This window comes from Heterodontus francisci, chromosome 29 (genome assembly GCF_036365525.1).
Source record: "Heterodontus francisci isolate sHetFra1 chromosome 29, sHetFra1.hap1, whole genome shotgun sequence".
In the NCBI taxonomy this organism is placed as follows: Eukaryota; Metazoa; Chordata; class Chondrichthyes; order Heterodontiformes; family Heterodontidae; genus Heterodontus; species Heterodontus francisci.
In genome coordinates this window covers 7,349,106-7,368,551 of record NC_090399.1, presented here as the reverse complement: position 1 = coordinate 7,368,551, position 19,446 = coordinate 7,349,106, and the positions used below count along the sequence as shown (strand labels likewise).

The 19,446-nt window shown below is 44.4% G+C and overlaps 1 protein-coding gene across 1 annotated transcript in view; it reads right to left on the bottom strand.

Moving 5' to 3' along the window:
- LOC137345675 (butyrophilin subfamily 3 member A2-like) overlaps positions 1-13,837 on the bottom strand; it is a 33,118-nt gene extending 19,281 nt beyond the window's left edge. Inside the window, exons 1-3 of the mRNA XM_068008939.1 lie at positions 13,385-13,837; positions 12,534-12,655; positions 478-884 (exon numbers count right to left, since the gene is read on the bottom strand). Of these exons, the coding sequence (XP_067865040.1) occupies positions 478-884; positions 12,534-12,655; positions 13,385-13,837 (982 nt within the window). The remainder of the gene's footprint in view (positions 1-477; positions 885-12,533; positions 12,656-13,384) is intronic.
- Between the last annotated feature and the right edge of the window lie 5,609 nt (positions 13,838-19,446).

Here is a 19,446-nt window from a genome sequence, read left to right as displayed (position 1 = left end):
AATTAAAAACAGGTGAAACATTAATAAGCAGAATATAAAGATTCGGTAAATGGAGGATAAATCACAGTCAAAGACAGCACTGAAAGCAACTAATCAAACTTACTTTCCACATCTTCATTTTCCACACAGTCTGGGAGAAAACCAGTAATGATGTCATGAATTCTTGTGTAATGGAATTACTTTAACTTAATGAAATCTCTTAAATCTAAAATTTGACTGTCATTAGTATTCCAATTTAATTAAAGAATTATAAATCAAATGCCCTGAATTTGAACATCCCTTAGTTTCTTTTTGAATACTCTTGATGACCAATCTGTGCTGGAAGCATTTTCTTTATCAAATGTACCAGTGAACAAATATTATAACAGGGAGTGAAGAATTATTATTTTCAAAAAGACTTGGATCTTGACCAAAGGATTAGTTTTAAAATGTTATTTTCTTAATGTTATTAGTTTGTAAATAGATGTGTTCACTAACCTCCAACTTTCAACTCAATCACAGTTTCTTCAAAATCTGTTTCATCATCAACTGAACAAATGTATTTCCCTTCATCAAACACCCTCGTATTCTTTATTCGAAGAGAAACATTTCCTTTGCTCAGTTCATCTTTAAACTGTTCAGTCCTTCCTCTGTAATCATGATCCTGAGCAGCAGTGTCATCTTCCCCGTTTCTGTACGCGTGGACTGCTGACCCAAGGTCTGATTTGAGCCATCGCACCACGATGTTACTGGCAGATAGATCTGGCACAAGCCGACATTCCAATACAGCATCTTCACCCACAATGGCTACAACAGGATGAGTTGGTCCAGTAACGGTGAATTTACCTGTGGAATTATTGTCTGATGAAATGATTTCAACTTCAGGAAATGTCTTGATTATTAAACTTAAAAATGAGTTTTGTTGTTAGAATCCCATCTTAATTAAACAATTATAAAGAAATCTGCTGAACTTGAACAGAAGACAAAATCTATTATTCTCTGAAGCTGTTGGAAAAAAGACATATTTTAAAATCATGCTTTTACAAAGGACATTATGAACTCAGTAAATCAATATTTATATTTTAATACCAAACAGAAATTAGTAATTTGGGAGATTCTCATTTTTTAATTCATATTTTCTGTGCATATCTAAGTATATGAGAGAGAAAGGAAGAAAGGATAAGAAAAAAATTATATTTACATAGTTATTGATCACATCCTCAGGATGTTGTAAATAACTTTCTAACCACTGAATTACTTTTGAAGTGTACAATAGCTGGAACATGTGCAGCAGCGGATTTATAGAAAACAAGATTCCAACAACAGGAAAATGAACGAATGGCCAAGTAAACTGTTTTTGCTGATGTTAGTTGAAAGTGACCTGTTTGCCAGAAAATCAGGAAAATGCCCAGCTCTTCTTTGAATAATGCCATGAGGTCTGAGGCAGACAGGATCTCAGTTAATATCTGATCTGAAAGACAGCGTCCCTGACACTGTGTCAACCTAGATTATATACCCAAGTACAGTTAAAGGGAAAGCACACCGATTAAATTATTCTATAATCCTTTATGTTACAGAGAGAGATATTCTGCACACTTCTGTCAGTTAATTGTGTGTTATGTTCAGCTATTGATTAGCAGGAAAGGGAGAGAGTAGAATTCATGTGAGAGAAGTCGAGGGAGAGACCGGAACTTGGCGACTGTAGAACAGGAACATGATTAACAAATGTGGGCAGAAGGAGAGACTTTCAGAAGAGTGGAGCAAATATGTCAACATCAGCTCTCCAGTGGCATTGGTCACAGTGAAAATACGGTTTTATCCCATGTAACATCAAATATATCATCAGGGTCAGTGATTTACAGTGATTGAATAAATCAAATTGCATTTGTATTGTGGGAGCAGGAGTCATTTTTTAGCTGCATTTCCATGACAGAGGGGAGGCGGTGGCGAAGTGGTATTGTCACTGGACTCATAACCCAGACACTCAGGGTATTGCTCTGGGGACATGGGTTCAAATCCCACCACAGCAGAAGGTGGAATTTGAATTTAATTAATATAACTGGAATTAAAAAGCTAGTCTAATGATGGCCATAAAACAATTGCCGATCGTTGTAAAAACCCATCTGGTTCACTAATATCCTTTATGGAAGGAAATCTGCTCTCCTTACCTGGTCTGGCCTGCATGTGACTCCAGACACACAGCAATGTGGTCGACTCGTACATGCCCTCTGAAATGGCCTAGCAAGCCACTCAGTTGTATCTAACCAAAGTCAATAAAAAGGAATGAAAACGGACGGAGCACCCGGCATCGACCTAGGCACTGGAAACAACAACGGCAAACCCAGCCCTGTCGACCCTGCAAAGTCCTCCTTACTAACATCTGGGGGCTTGTGCCAAAGTTGGGAGAGCTGTCCCACAGACTAGTCAAGCAACAGCCTGACATAGTCATACTCAAGGAATCATACCTTACAGACAATGTCCCAGACACTGCAATCACTATCCGTGGATATGTCCTGTCCCACCGGCAGGACAGACCCAGAAGAAGTGGCGGCACAGTGGTATACAGTAGGGAAGGAGTTGCCCTGGGAGTCCTCAACATCGACTCTGGACCCCATGAGGTTGCATGGCACCTGGCCAAACGTGGACAAGGAAACCTCCTGCTGATTACCACCTACTGCCCTCCCTCAGCCTGTACTCCTCCATGTTGAACAGCACTTGGAGGAACACTGAGGGTGGCAAGGGCACAGAATGTACTCTGGGTGGGGGACTTCAATGTCCATCATCAAGAGTGGCTCGGTAGCACCACTACTGGCTGAATCCTAAAGCACATTGTTGCTAGACTGGGTACGTGGCAGGTGGTGAGGGAACCAACAAGAGGGGAAAACATACTTGACCTCGTCCTCACCAATCTGCCTGCCACAGATACATCTGTCCATGAAAGTATTGGTCGGAGTGACCACCGCACAGTCCTTCTGGAGACGAAGTCCTGCCTTCACATAGAGAATACCCCCCGAGTGTTGTGTGGCACTACCAATGTGCTAGATGCGATAGATTTCGAACAGGTCTAGCAATGTGAAACTGGGCATCCATGAGGCGCTGTGGGCCATCAGCAGCAGCAGAATTGTACTCAACCACAAAATGTAAGCTCATGGCCCGGCATATCCCCCACTCTACCCTTACCATCAAGCCAGGAGACCAACCCTGGTTCAATGAAGAATGCAGGAGGGCATGCCAGGAGCAGCACCAGGCATACCTCAAAATAAGGTGTCACCTGGTGAAGCTACAACACAGAATTATCTGCGTGCCAAACTGCGTAAGCAGCATGCGATAGATGGAGCTAATCGATCCCATAACCAACAGATCAGATCTAAGCTCTGCAGTCCTGCTACATCCAGCCGTGATTGGTGGTGGACAATTAAGCAACTAACTGGAGGAGGTGGCTGCACAAATATCCCCATCCTCAATGATGGGGGAGCCCAGCACATCAGTGCAAAAGATAATGCAGAAGCATTTGCAACAATCTTCAGCCAGAAGTGCCGAGTTGATGATCCATCTCGGCCTCCCCCTGAAGTCCCCAGCATCATAGATGCCAGACTTCAGCCAATTTGATTCACTCCGCGTGATATCAGGAAATGACTGAAGGCATTGGATATTGCAAAGACTGTGGGCCCTGACAATATTCCCCAATCGTATTGAAGACCTGGGCTCCAGAACTTGCCGCACCCCTAGCCAGCTGTTCCAGTACAGCTACAACACTGGCATCTACCCTGCAATGTGAAAAATTGCTCAGGTATGTCCTGTACACAAAAAGCAGGACAAGTCCAACCCGGCCAATTACCGCCCCATCAGCCAACTCTCAATCATCAGTAAAGTGATGGAAGGTGTCATCAACAGTGCCATCAAGCAGCACTTGCTTCGCAATAACCTGCTCAGTGATGCTCAGTTTGGGTTCCGCCAGGGCCACTCAGCTCCTGACCTCATTACAGCCTTGGTTCAAACGTGGACAAAAGAGCTGAACTCAAGAGGTGAGTTGAGAGTGAGTTGACATCAAGGCAGTATTTGACCGAGTATGGCATCAAGGAGCCCTACCAAAACTGGGGTCAATGGGAATCAGGGGGAAAAACCTCTGCTGGTTGGAGTCATACCTCGCGCAAAGGAAAATGGTTGTGGTTGTTGGAGGTCAATCATCTGAGCTCCAGGACATCACTGCAGGAGTTCCTCAGGGTAGTGTCCTAGGCCCAACCATCTTCACCTGCTTCATCAATGACCTTCCTTCAATCATAAGGTCAGAAGTGGGGATGTTCGCTGATGATTGCACAATGTTCAGCACCATTCGTGACTCCTCAGATACTGAAGCAGGCTGTGTCCAGATGCTGCAAGATCTGGACAACATCCAGACTTGGACTGAAAAGTGGCAAGTAACATTCGTGCCACACAAGTGCCAGGCAATGACCATTTCAAACAAGAGGGCATTCTGAAGGGGGAGCATGCGCAGTCAGAGGTCGTGGTACACATTGGTACCAAAGACATAGGTAGAAAGAGGGATGAGGTCCTGAAACATAAATTTCGGGAGCTAGGTAGCAGATTAAAAAGCAGGACCTCAAAGGTTGTAATCTCTGGATTACTCCCAGTACCACATGCGAGTGAGCATAGGAATAGGAGGATCGAGCAGATGAATGTGTGGCTGAGGAGATGGTGCAGGAGGGAGGGCTTTAGTTTCCTGGATCACTGGGTCTGTTTCTGGCAAAGGTGGGACCCCTACAAGTTGGACTGGTTGCACCTGAACTGGAATGGGACCAAATTCCTTGCTGGGAGGTTTGCTAGTGCTGTTGAGGGGGGAGATTTAAAACTAATTTGGCAGGGGAATGGGATACAGAGTGGAGGTACAGTCGGGGGTGATGCACAGTCAAATATAGAAGAGAAACTGAGTCAGTCTGGAAGGCAGAGCAAATATAGACCTGTTAAGGCACAAGTGAAAAATGCAAGGCTGGATTGCATCTATTTTAATGCAAGGAGTCTTACTAATATGACTAGTTGAGGTTATTGATTAGCACATGGGATTATGATATTATTGCTATCACAGAGACATGATTGAGGGAGGGGCAGAACTGGCAGCTCAATATTCCAGGGTATAGAATCTTCAGACGTGACAAGCGAGGGGATAAAAGAGGAGGTGGCATTCCACTGTTGACCAAGGAGTCAATTACTGCAGCAAAGATGGATGATATCTTAGAAGGTTCCTCAAATGAGGCCATATGGGTAGAACCTAAAAACAAAAAGGAGGCAAGCACTTGGCTGGGTGTGTACTAAAGCTCCAAACAGTCAGGGAGAGATCGAGGAGCCCATATGTAGGCAACTCTCAGAGAGGTGTAAAAATAATAGGGTAATAATAGTAGGGGATTTAAACTTACCTAACATCAACTGGGATAGTCTTACGGCAAAAGGCTTAAGGAGGCGGAATTCTCAAAATGCATACAGGAGAGCTTTTTGAGCCAGTACGGAGAAAGTCCTACAAGAGAAGGGGCAGTAATGGACCTAATCCAAGGGAACAAAGCTGAACAAGTGGTAGAAGTGTCAGTAGGGGATCATTTTGGGGAGAGTGACCATAACTCTGTAAGATTTAAGGTAGTTACGGAAAAGGACAAAGACGGGCTGGAAATAAAGGTACTGAATTGGGGGAATGCCAGTTTCAATATGATAAAACAGGATCTGGCCAGAGTGGACTGTGAGCAGCTACTTGTAGGAAAGTCTACATCAGACCAATGGGAGTCATTCAAAGAGGAAATAGTGAGGGTTCAGAGCCAACATGTACCCATTAAGGTGAAGGGTAGGACCAACAAATCCAGGGAACCCTGGATGTCAAGGGAGATAGAGTATTGGATCAGGAAAATAAAGGTGTATGGCAGATCAGAGTGCTGAAAACAGCGGAGGCCCTAGAGGATTATAGAAAGTGTAGGGGGGTACTTAAAAAAGTAAGTAGGAGAGTGAAGAGGGAACATGATAAAACATTGGCGGCCAAGATAAAGGAAAATCCTAAGGCATTTTATAAGTATATTTAGGGCAAGAGGATAACCAGGGAAAGAGTAGGGCCCATTAGGGACCAAAGTGGCAATCTGTGTGTGGAGCCGGAGGTTTTAAGTGATTACTTTTTATCTGTGTTCATTATGGCGAAGGATGATGCAGGTGTACCAATCAGGGAGCGGGATTGCGATATACTTGAACATATTAGCATTGAAAGGGAGGAAGTATTAGATGTTTTCGTGGGCTTAAAAGTGGATAAATCTCCAGGCCAAGATGAGATGTATCCCAGGCTGTTATGTGAGGCAAGGGAGGAGATAGCAGGGACTCTGACACAAATTTTCAGATCCTTTCTGGCCACAGGAGAGGTGCCAGAGGACTGGAGGACAGCGAATGTTGTACCATTATTCAAGAAGGGTAGCAGGGATAGACCAGGTAATTACAGGCCGATGAGTCTAACATCAGTAGATGGGAAACTATTGGAAAAAGTTCTGAGGGACAGGATTAATCACCAGTTGGAGAGGCAGGGATTAATCAAGGATAGTCAGTATGGCTTTGTCAGGGGAAGATCATGTCTAACTAACTTGATTGAATTTTTTGAGGAGGTGACTAAATGTGTAGATGAGGGTAAAGCAGTTGATGTAGTCTACATGGACTTCAGTAAGGCTTTTGATAAGGTCCCACATGGGAGATTGGTTAAGAAGGTAAGAGCCCATGGGATCCAGGGCAATTTGGCAAATTGGATCTAAAATTGGCTTAGTGGCAGGAGGCAGAGGGTAATGGGTGAGGGTTGTTTTTGTGAGTGGAAGCCTGTGACCAGTGGTGGACTGCAGTGATCAGTGCTGGGACACTTGCTGTTTGTAGCGTACATTAATGATTTAGACGTGAATATAGGAGGTATGATAAGTAAGTTCGCAAATGACACGAAAATTGGTGGTGTCGTAAATAGTGAGGAGGAAAGCCTTAGATTACAGGACGATATAGATGGGCTGGTAAGATGGGCGGAGCAGTGGCAAATAGAATTTAATCCTGAGAAGTGGAGGAGATGCATTTTGGGAGGACTAACACGATAAGGGAATATACAATGGATGGTAGGACCCTATGAAGTACTGAAGGTCATAGGGACCTTGGTGTACTTGTCCATAGATCACTGACGGCAGCAGCACAGGTAGATAAGGTGGTTAGGAAGGCATATGGGATACTTGCATTTATTAGCCTAGGCATAGAATATAAGAGCAGGGAGATTATGATGGAGCTGTATAAAACGCTGGTTAGGCCACAGCTGGAGTACTGTGTACAGTTCTGGGCACCGCACTATAGGAAGGATGTGATTGCACTGAAGAGGGTGCAGTGGAGATTCAACAGGATGTTGCCTGGGCTGGAGCATTTCAGCTATGAAGAGAGACTGAAAAGGCTTGGATTGTTTTCCTTAGAGCAGAGAAAGCTGAAGGGGGGACATGATTGATGGATACAAAATTATGAGGGGCATAGATACATTAGATAGGAAGAGACTTTTTCCCTTAACGGAGGGGTCAATAACCAGGGGGTGTAGATTTAAGGAAAGGGGCAGGAGGTTTAGAGGGGATTTGAGGAAAAATGTTTTCACCCAGAGGGTGGTTGGAATCTGGAATGCACTTCCTGAAGAGGTGACCGAGGCAAGAACCTTCACAACATGTAAGAAGTATTTAGCTGAGCATTTGAAATGGCATAGCAGACAAGGCTTTGGGCCAAGTGCTGGCAAATGGGATTAGAATAGTTAGGTGCTTGATGGCCAGCACAGACACGATGGGCCGAAGGGCCTGATTCTGTGCTGTATAGCTCTTTGACTCTATGACTCAAAGAGAGAATCTAACCATCTCCCCTTGACGTTCAATGTCATTACCATCGCAGAATCCCCCACTATCAACATCCTGGGGGTTACCATTGACCAGAAACTGAACTGGACCAGCCACAAATATTGTGACTACAAGAGCAGGTCAGAAGCTCGGAATTCTGCAGCGAGTAACTCACTTCCTGTCTCCTGAATGCCTGTCCACCATCGACAAGACATAAGTCAGGAGTGTGATGGAACACTCTCCACTTGCCTGGATAAGTGCAGCTGCAACAACACTCAAGATGCTTGACACCATCCAGGACAAATCAGCCCACTTGATTGGCACCCCATCTACCAGCCTCAAAAGTCACTCCCTCCACCACCGACGCACTGTGACAACAGTGTGTACCAGCTACAAGATGCACTGCAGCAACGCACCAAGGCTTCTTTGACAGCACCTTCCAAACCCGCGACCTCCACCACCAAGAAGGACAAGGGCAGCAGATGCATGGGAACACCACCACCTGCAAGTTCCCCTCCAAGCCACATACCACCCTGCCTTGGAACTATTCCTTTCCTTTACTGTCATTGGGTCAAAATCCTGGAACTCCCTTCCTAACAGCACAGTGGGTGTACCGACACTCCAAGGACTGCAGCAGTTCAAGAAGGCAGCTCACCACCACCTTCTCAAGGACAATTAGGGATGGGTCACAAATACTGGCCTAGCCAGCGACGCCCACATCCCATGAACGAATGAAAAAAATCCAGTCAAGTTACCTTGTTAGACAATGAAAAGTGAAAGTGAAAATTTTCAGGGAGTTGCTGTTGTGAACAGGCCAGCTCCTTGCAGATCAATGGAGAAAAGGCTAAAAGTCTTTGATCAGATTGTCTGAAAGTAAGAGGTGAGTGTGAAATATTCTTTATTTTCGGGGTAGGTTTTATTCCCAGTGAGATTGGACTGTTTTTATTAATGGTGAAAGGTCCTGATCAAATACAAGGAGTTGAACGGGGAGCTGCTGGAGATTGTCCAGTGAAACAGTGAAAACTTTCTAAATGTCTCTAATCACAGGAACAGTGTCTGGAACTGGGTCCTATCCGGATAAGGGAACGGGAGGGAGAGAACATTTTAGACATGAAACTGTCAGAGTCAAACACAGAGCCCAGAAAGAGAGACGGACGTAAAAGGAGGAACATAGTCTTGTGACGGCCATTAAATAAAACCTCACCCGCTGGGGTTTATATTTAAAATCAAATCATTAACCTGAGAGATCATTGCGGCGTCTCCTTTCTTAAATCAACCCTTTAATGCAGGAACTTCATGTTAAATATTCTTTAATCGACACTACACTGAATACAATTTGTTACTTTTGCTTCAGTGCAGTTTCTTTAAGGAGTGGTCATGAAGACTATAATTTAAATCTCTGAAGTGTAATCCGAGTAGATCTACTATGAAACTGATACAAAAACTCAGCCGATATTAATAAAAACACAATTCTACAAATAGTGGAAATCTGAAACAAAAGCAGAAAAAGTTGGGAAACGCGCAACAGATCAATCGACATCCAGAGTAGAAAGAGATTTACATTTTGAGGTGTGTAATCTTCATCAGAACTGAAAAGGAGATTTAGATCCTGAAAAGTGCCTGAACACAATGACAAATATTGTCGGAACCTTTGGGGGAAAAAATCAACCTATTGGGAATCTATGTGAGGCTAAAAGGGCAAATAAATAACAAATAAAGTTTAAGTGAATAAAAACCCAGTTTGGAGCCCAACATGAAGTTTGCAGAGCAGTGAGTTTGTTTGATGGCTCAGGGTTGAAGTGAAGGATTAAACATGAGGATGTTTTGAAAAGTTTAGTTCTGCTTCCCATTACATATCATTCTCTCTTTTTGTTTTTTTTTGTCTGTATTCAATGTTTAATTTGGATTTTTAGGGTTCCAATCAGCATGCAAGATCTTAAAATCCCACAAGCATGCAGGGTACTTTATCAACAGAAAAACTATTATCAGAGATCAGACAAAGTGGCTGAGATTTCCGAAGGAAAGCATAATGCTTTGTCTTTCTACGAGGCTGTCTGCAGCTCTCTGCCTTTAATATTAACTTTATCATCAGACATTAACTATAGCTGACATTTTTCCTCTGGCTGTCGATGTTGGCAATGTGGGATGGGTGTGTCAATATTTACTGGGATGAGGATGTGAACCCTTTTCAGAAAACTATTGGTGGGTGATCTGTATCTTTGGTGTCAAACTGCTTTTGTTGTCTCCACCGGACTCTCAAACCACTGAAGCCATATCTGCTTTGCTTTTACCGTTCTACAGAAACATAGAAGGTTTACAGCATAGAACGAGGCCGAAGGAACAAGCCACCCAGCCTAATCCCACTTTCCAGCATTTGGTCTGTAGCCCTGCAGGTTACAGCACTTCAGGTGCACATCAAGGCACTTTTTAAATGAGTTGAGAGTTTCTGCCTCGATCACCCTTTCAGCCATTGAGTCAAGACCCCTACTACACTCAGTGAAATTTTTTTTTCTTCATCTCCCCTTTAATCCTTCCACCAATCACTTTAAATCTATGCTCCCTCCTCACTGACCTTTCTGCTGAGGTAAATAGGCCTTTCCCATCCACTCTCCAGGCCCCTCACAATTTTATGCAACTCAGTCAAATCTACCCTCAACCTCCTCTATTCCAAGGAGAACAACCCCAGCCTATCCAATCTTTCCTGCATTTTTCCAGTCCTGGCAGCATCCTTGTAAATCTCCTCTGTACCCTCTCTAGTGCAATTACATCCTTTCCGTAATGAGGTGACCAGAACTGCAGACAGCACTCAAGTTGTGGCCTAACCAATGAGTTATACAGTTCCAGCATAAGCTCCCTGCTCTTATATTCTATACCTCGGCTAATAAAGGAAAGGATTCCATATGCCTTCTTAACCACCTTATCGACCTGTCCTGCTACCTTCAGGGATCTGTGGACATTCACTCCAAGGTCCCTCACTTCCTCTTCACCTCTAAGTATCTGCTCATTTATTGTGCATTCCTTTGCCTTGTTTGACCTCCCCAAATGCATCACCTCTCATTTCTTCAGGTTGAATTCCATTTGCCACATTTCCGCCCACCTGACCAGTTCATTGATACCTGCCTGCAGTCTACAGCTATCCTCCTCACTATCAACAACAGGGCCAATTTTTGTGTTGTTTGCAAACGTCTTGATCATGCCCCTTACATTTACATCCAAATTGTTAATATACCCCAAAAAGCAGAGGACCCAAAACGGAGCCCTGCGGAATCCCACTGGAAACAGTCTTCCAATCACAAATACACCCATCAATTACCTTTTGTTTCGGCCACTGAGTCAATTTTGTATCCAGCTTGCTACATTTCCCTGGATCCCATGGGCTTTTAAAAAAAAAAGTCTGCCATGTGGAACCTTGTCAAAAGCCTTGCGAAAGTCCATGCAGACCACATCAACTGCAGTACCCTCATCAATCCTCCTTGATACTTCCTCAAAAAATTCAATCATATTATTCAGACACGAGCTTCCCTTAACAAATCCATGCTGACTATCCTTGATTAATTAGTGCCTTTCTAAGAGCTATCCAGCCTAATCCCACTTTCCAGCTCTTGGAACATAGCCCTGTAGGTTATGGCACATCAAGTGCATATCCAAGTATTTTTTTAAATGCCATAAGGGTTTCTGCCTCTACTACCCTTCCTCTTCCCCCCGTACCCCCTGTATAGCTGAACCACTCCACTCATTGTGCTGTTATCTTGGCTCTGGTTGCAGTCCCGAGACGAAACATTGTCCTCTCCAATATGCAGAACTGAATATTAGTTAGAAAGTGAGATGCATTTGGGGGCTCTTGCCCTTCCTGTCTGGTCCTCCACGTCTGTCTGGTGGTCACTCACAGTGGCAGTAGACCATATGGTCCATTGAGCCTGCTCCACCATTCAATATGATCATGGCTGCTCTTGGGCTTCAATTCCACTTTCCTGCCCACTCCCCATATCCCTTAATTCCTTAAGAGACCAATATATATCTATCCCAGCCTTAAATGTATTCAATGATGGAGCATCCACAACCCTCTGGGGTGGAGAATTCCAAAGATTCACAACCCTTTGAGTGAAGTAATTTCTCCTCATCTCAGTCCTAAATGATCAGTGCCTTATCCTGAGATTGTTCCTTGTGCTCTGGATTTCCCTGACCAGCAGAAACAATCTCTCATCTTCTAACCTATCAAAACCCTTCAGAAACTTGTAAGTTTCAATGAGTTCACTTCTCATTCTTCTAAACTGCAGAGAATACAGGCCCAATTTACTCAGTCTCTCATCATAGGACAACCCTCTCATCCCAGGGACCAATTTAGTGAACCTTCGCTGCACCGTGTCCAATACAAGTATATCTTTCATTAAATATGGGGACCAAAACTGCACACAGTATTCTAGGTGTGGTCTCACCAGAGCCTTGTACTTCTTTATTCCTGTAATCCAATCCACTTGCAATAAAGGCCAACATGCATTTTCCTTCCAAATTGCTTGCTGCACTTGAATGCTAACTTGCTGCATTCCAAGTCTCTCTGAACATCAACAGTGAAAGGTTTCACACCTTTCAAAAAATATTCTGCTTTTCTATTCTAATGACCAAAGTGAACAACTTCACACTTCCCCACATTATACTCCATCTGCCATCTTGTTGCCCATCACTTAACCTATATCTCTTTACAGCTTCTCTGTGTCCTTCCCACAGCTTACCTTTCCACCTAGTTGTGTCTCTTCAGCAAACTTAGATACATTACTCAAACAAAAACAAGAAATGCTGGAATCACTCAGCAGGTCTGGCAGCATCTGTGGAAAGAGAAGCAGAGTTAACGTTTCGGGTCAGTGACCCTTCTTCGGAACTTAGTTCCAAAGAAGGGTCACTGACCCGAAACGTTAACTCTGCTTCTCTTTCCACAGATGCTGCCAGACCTGCTGAGTGATTCCAGCATTTCTTGTTTTTGTTTCAGATTTCCAGAATCCGCAGTATTTTGCTTTTATTTTAGATACATTACTCTCTGTCTCTTCATCTAAGTCATTAATATAGATTATAAATAGCTGAAGCCCCAGCACTGATACTTGCAGCACTCCACTAGTCACAGCTGCCAACTTGAAAATGCCTTGTTTATTCCCACTCTCTCCTTCTTGTCCGTTAACCAATCCTCGATCCAAGCTCAATATATTAACCCCAACACCATGAGCCATTATCTTTCCTATTAACCTTTTGTGTGGCACCTTATTGAATGCCTTTTGGAAATCAAGGTATACTACATCTACTGGTTCCCCTTTATCTACTCTCCTCGCTACATCCTCAATAAACTCTATTAAATTTGTTCAACAGAATTTCCCTTTAGTAAAACCATGTTGACTTGTTCTAATCATTTTGTGCTTTTCTAAGTGTATTGTTAAGATTTCCTTAATAGTAGATTCCAGCATTTTCCCATTGACTGATGTCAGGCTAAGTGGCCTGTAGTTTCCTGTTTTCTCTCTCCCCCTTTTTTGAAAAGTGGTGTTACATTTGCCAATTTCTAATCTGACGGGAGCATTCCCAAATCGAAGGAATTTTTGGAAAATCATAGCTAGCGCATCCACTATCTCAGCAGCTATTTTTTTTAGAACCCTAGGATATCGGCCCTCAGGTTCCGGGGATTTGGCAGATTTTGGTCCCTTAAATTTCATCAACATTTTTTCTCTGCTGATATTAATTTCCTCACTCTTTTTAGCCCCTAGGTTATCCTCTATTTCTGGTATGCAACTTGTGTCTTCTGCTGTGAAGACAGTCACAAAGTATTCCCATTCCCATTCCCACTCTGCCTGCATGCTCTTTAACTGTTGGGTGACCACCTCCAGCAAAACACTATCCATGTCGCCCTCAGCCTTGTGGAAGCCCGGCAATGAAGTGAGCTGCAGCTCAAGCTCAAGCTCCGAAACCCAGAGCTCGTGCTTCTTCATTTGACAGCATTTAGGAACATAGGAGCAGGAGTAGGCCATTCAGCCCATCGAACTTGCTCCATCATTCAATACAGTCATGGCTGATCATCCACTTCAATGCCTTTTTCCCACACTATCTTCCTGTCCCTTTATGTCATTTGTATTTAGAAATCTGTCAATCACTGCTTTAAACATACTCAATGACTGAGCTTCCACAGCCCTCTGGGGTAGAGAATTCCAAAGATTCACAACCCTCTGAGTAAAGAAATTTCTCCTCATTTCTGTTCTAAGTGGCTTCCCCCTTATTTTGAAATTGTGTCCCCTGGTTCTAAACTCTGCAACCAGGAGAAACATCTTCGCTGCATCTACCCTGTCTATCCCTTTAAGTATTTTTTAGTTTTTAATGAGATCACCTCTCATTCTTTGAAACTTCAGAGAATACAGGCCTAGTTTCCCCAATCTCTCTTCATAGGACAGTCGCACCATCCCGGGAACAAGTCTGGTGAACCTTCATTGCACTCCCTCTATGGCAATAAAATCCTTCCTAAAGCAAAGGGACCAAAACTACACACAGTACTCCAGGTGCAGTCTAACCAAGGTTCTATACAATTGAAGCAAGACTTTACTGCTGTACTCAAATCCTCTTGCAATAAAGGCTAACATACCATCAGCCTTCTTAATTGCTTGCTGCACCTGCATGTTAGCTTTCAGTGACTTATTGACCAGGACACCCAGGTCCCTTTGCATTTTTATATACACTTATTAATCTCTTACCATTGAAGAAAAACTCTGCACAACTGTTTCTCCTACCAAAATGGATAACCTCACATTTTTCCACATTATATTCCATCTGCCACATTCTTGCTCACTCATTAAATCTTTCCAAGTTCCCTTGAAGCCGCTTTGCATCTTCCTCACAATACACATTCTGACCTAGTTTTATGTCATCCGCGAACTTGGAAAGACTACATTTGGTCCCCACGTCCATTGATATATATTGTGAACAGTTGGGGCCCAAGTACTGATCCCTGCGGTACCCCACTAGTCACAGTCTGCCAACGCGAGAATGACCCCTTTATTCCTACTCTCTGTTTTATACCTGTTCATCCATGCCACTATATTACCTCCTATCCGATGTGCTTTAATTTTGATAATCAACCTCCTGTGGGGGACTTTATCAAAGTCCGATTGAAAATTCAAGTATACCACGTCCACCGACTCCCCTTTATCAATTCTGGAAGTAACACCCTCAAAAAACTCCAACAGGCTCATCAAACATGATTTCCCATTCATAAATCCATGTTGACTCTGCCCAATCAGATCATTATTATCCAAGTGTCCATTTATCACATCCTTTAGAATAGTTTCTAGCATTTTCCCAATGACTGATGGAAGGCTAACAGGTCTGTTAGCTCTCTGTTTCTCTCTCCCTCCCTTCTTAAATAGTGGGGTGACATTTGCAACCTTCCAATCTGCAGGATTCTCCAGAATCTATAGACCAGAAACTGAACTGGAGTAGCCAATGCATCTCCACAGCAACCTCTTTCAACACTCTGGGATGTAGAATATCATCCAAATATATATGCATATATATATCCATAGAATATCACCAAATATCGGCAGCTCCTCCCGAAACCCCATTAAATGTTGGCTCCTCCTCCTCGATAACTCGGCACAGTGGCGCAGTGGTTAGCACCGCAGCCTCACAGCTCCAGCGACCCGGGTTCAATTCTGGGTACTGCCTGTGTGGAGTTTGCAAGTTCTCCCTGTGTCTGCGTGGGTTTCCTCCGGGTGCTCCGGTTTCCTCCCACATGCCAAAGACTTGCAGGTTGATAGGTAAATTGGCCATTAGAAATTGCCCCTAGTATTGCAGGTGGTAGGGAAAATATAGGGACAGGTGGGGATGTGGTAGGAATATGGGATTAGTGTCGGATGAGTATAAATGGGTGGTTGATGGTCGGCACAGACTTGGTGGGCCGAATGGCCTGTTTCAGTGCTGTATCTCTAAAAAAAAAACTGAAATCCCTCTGGACAGAGTTGAATTTATTTTAGCAGCAGAGGTGATTTTGCGGAACATTTTATTTTTCAAAATTTGTGGCTCACTGGATTGGGTATCATTTTTCCAGTCCTGTACACACCAATGACTTTAAAGGGCTGGAGTATAATTTTTGAACAACACATAAATTTAACTTGGTTTGCAAAGTTGATAATGGCCTGCTCCAGTAAGTAGAATGATTCATGGTCTGGTGACTAACTTGAGAAAGCAAAATATAACAATTCACTATGAGATACCAGCTCCTGGTCAGTAAACAGAGAATCACAATTTTCACAATGAAGTGCCTCATCCCTGGAACCATTCTGGTAAATCTTTACTGCACCCTCTCCAGTACCTTCACTTCCTTCTTATCGTGTGGTGCCCAGAACTGGACACAATACTCCAGCTGAGCTTTCCCTTTCATCTCCAAAGTCCTTGAACATGTTGTCACCTCCCAAATCCATTCCCATCTTTTCCAGAACTCCACGTTTGAATCCCTCCAATCAGGTTTTTGTCCCTGCCACAGTACTGAAACAACTCTTATCAAGGTCACAAATGACATCCTATGTGACTGTGACAAAGGTAAACTTTCCCTCTTCATCCTTCTCGACCTGTCTGTAGCCTTTGACATGGTTGACCACACCATCCTCCTCCAACACCTCTGCACTGTCGTCCAACTGTTTGGGACTTTTCCCACATGGTTCCCTTCTTATCTATCAAATCATAGCCAGGGAATCACTTACAATGGCTTCTCTTCCTGCTTTTCCATCATTATCTCTGGTGTCTCCCAAGGATCTATCATGGCTGCCTCCTATTCCTAATCTACATGCTGTCCTTGATCAACATCATCTGATTTTCACATGGATGCTGATGACACTCAGCTCTACCTCACCACCACTTCTCTCAGTTCCTCTACTGTTGCTAAGTTATCAGACTGCTTATCCAACATGCAGTACTGGATGAGCTGAAATTGCCTCCAATTAAATATTGGGAAGACTGAAGCCATTGATTTCAATCCCTGCTCCAAACTCTGTTCCCCAGCTACTGACTCCATTCCTCTCCTTGGCAACAGTCTGAGATTAAGCCAGTCTGTTGGCAACTTGATGTTGCATTTGACTAATGTCCTTTAGGGAAGGAAATCTTCTGTCCTTACCTGGACTGGCCTCCATATGACTCCAGACCCACAGCAATGTGGTTGACTCTTACATGCCCTCTGAAATGGCCTCGCAAGCCACTCAGTTGTATCTAACTGCCACAAAGTCAATAAAAAGGAATGAAACCGGACGGACCACCTGGTATCGACCTAGGCACCGGAAAGGACAACAGCAAATCCAGCCCTGTCGACCCTGCAAAGTCCTCCTTACTAACATCTGAGGGCTTGTGCCAAAGTTAGGAGAGTTGGCCCAAAGACTAGTCAAGCAACAGCCTGACATAGTCATACTCACGGAATCATACCTTACAGACAATGTCCCAGACTCTGCCATCACCACCCCCGGGTATGTCCTGTCCCAACGGCAGGACAGACCCAGCAGAGGTGGCGGCACAGTGGTATACAGTAGGGAGGGAGTTCCCCCGGGAGTCCTCAACATCGACTCTGGATCCCATGAAGTCTCATGGCATCAGGTCAAACATGGACAAGGAAACCTCTTGCTGATTACCACCTACCGCCCTCCCTCAGCTGATGAGTCAGTACTCCTCCATGTTGAACAGCACTTGGAAGAAGCACTGAGGGTGGCAAGGGCACAGAATGTACTCTGGGTGGGGGACTTCAATGACCATTACCAAGAGTGGCTCAGTAGCATCAATACTGACCAAGCTGGATGAGTCCAAAAGGACATGGCTGCTAGACTGCGTCTGCGGCAGGTGGTGGGGGAACCAACACGAGGGAAAAACCTACTTGACCTCGTCCTCACCAATCTGCCTGCCGCAGATGCATCTGTCCATGACAGTTTTGGTAGGAGTGACCACCACACAGTCATTGTGCAGACGGAGTCCCACCTTCACATTGAGAATACCCTCCATCGTGTTGTGTGGCACTATCACCTTGCTAAATGGGGTAGATTTTGAACAGATCTAGCAATGCAAAACCGGGCATCCATGAGGCGCTGTGGGCCATCAGCAGCAGAAAAATTGTACTCAACCACAATCTGTAACCTCATGGCCCGGCATATCCCCACTCTACCATTACCAGGAGACCAACTCTGGTTCAGTGAAGAGTGCCAAGAGCAGCACCAGGCAGATCTCAAAATAAGGTGTCAACCTGGTGAAGCTACAACACAGGACTATCTGCATGCCAAACTGCGTAAGCAGCATGCGATAGACAGAGCTAATCGATCCCATTACCAACGGATCATATCTAAGCTCTGCAGTCCTGCCACATCCAGCTGTGAATGGTGTTGGACAATTAAACAACTAACCGGAGGAGGTGGCTCCACAAATATCCCCATCCTCAATGATGGGGAGCCCAGCACATCAGTGCGAAAGTTAAAGCTGAAGCATTTGCAACAATCTTCAGCCAGAAGTGCCAAGTTGATGATCCATCTCGGCCTCCTCCTGAAGTCCCCAGCATCGCAGATGCCAGATTTCAGCCAATTCAATTCACTCCGCATGATATCAAGAAATGACTGAAGGCACTGACAATATTCCGGCAATAGTACTGAAGACCTGTGCTCCAGAACTTGCTGCACCCCTAGCCAAGCTGTTCCAGTACAGCTACAACACTGGCATCTACCCTGCAATGTGGAAAATTGCCCAGGTATGTCCTGTACACAAAAAGCAGGACAAATCCAACCCAGCCAATTACCGCCCCATCAGCCTTCTCTCAATCATCAGCAAAGTGATGGAAAGTGTCATCAACAGTGCCATCAAGCGGCACTTGCTTAGCAATAACCTGCTCAGTGATGCTCAGTTTGGGTTCCCTCAGGGCCACTCAGCTCCTGACCTCATTACAGCCTTGGTTCAAACATGGACAAAAGAGCTGAACTCAAGAGGTGAGTTGAGAGTGACTGCCCTTGACATCAAGGCAGCATTTGACCAAGTATGACATCAAGGAGCCCCAGCAAAACTGAGGTCAATGAGAATCAGGGGAAAACCCTCCGCTGGTTGGCGTCATACCTAGTGCAAAAGAAGATGGTTGTGGTTGTTGGAGGTCAATCATCTGAGCTCCAGGACATCACTGCAGGAGTTCCTCAGGATAGTGTCCTAGGCCCAACCATCTTCAGCTGCTTCATCAATGACCTTCCTTCAATCATAAGGTCAGTAGTGGGGATGTTCACTGATGATTGCACAATGTTTAGCACCATTCGTGACTCCTCAGATACTGAAGTAGCCTGTGTAGAAATACAGCAAGACTTGGACAATATCCAGGCTTGGGCTGATAAGTGGCAAGTAACATTCGTGCCACACAAGTGCCAGGCAATGACCATCACCGACAAGACAGAATCTAACCATCTCCCCTTGACATTCAATGGCATTATCATCGCTGAATCCCCCACTATCAACATCCTAGGGGCTACCATTGACCACAAACTGAACTGGAGAAGGCATATAAATACCATGGCTCCAAGAGCAGGTCAGAGGCTAGGAATCCTGCGGCGAGTAACTCACCTCCTGACTCCCCAAAGCCCGTCCACCA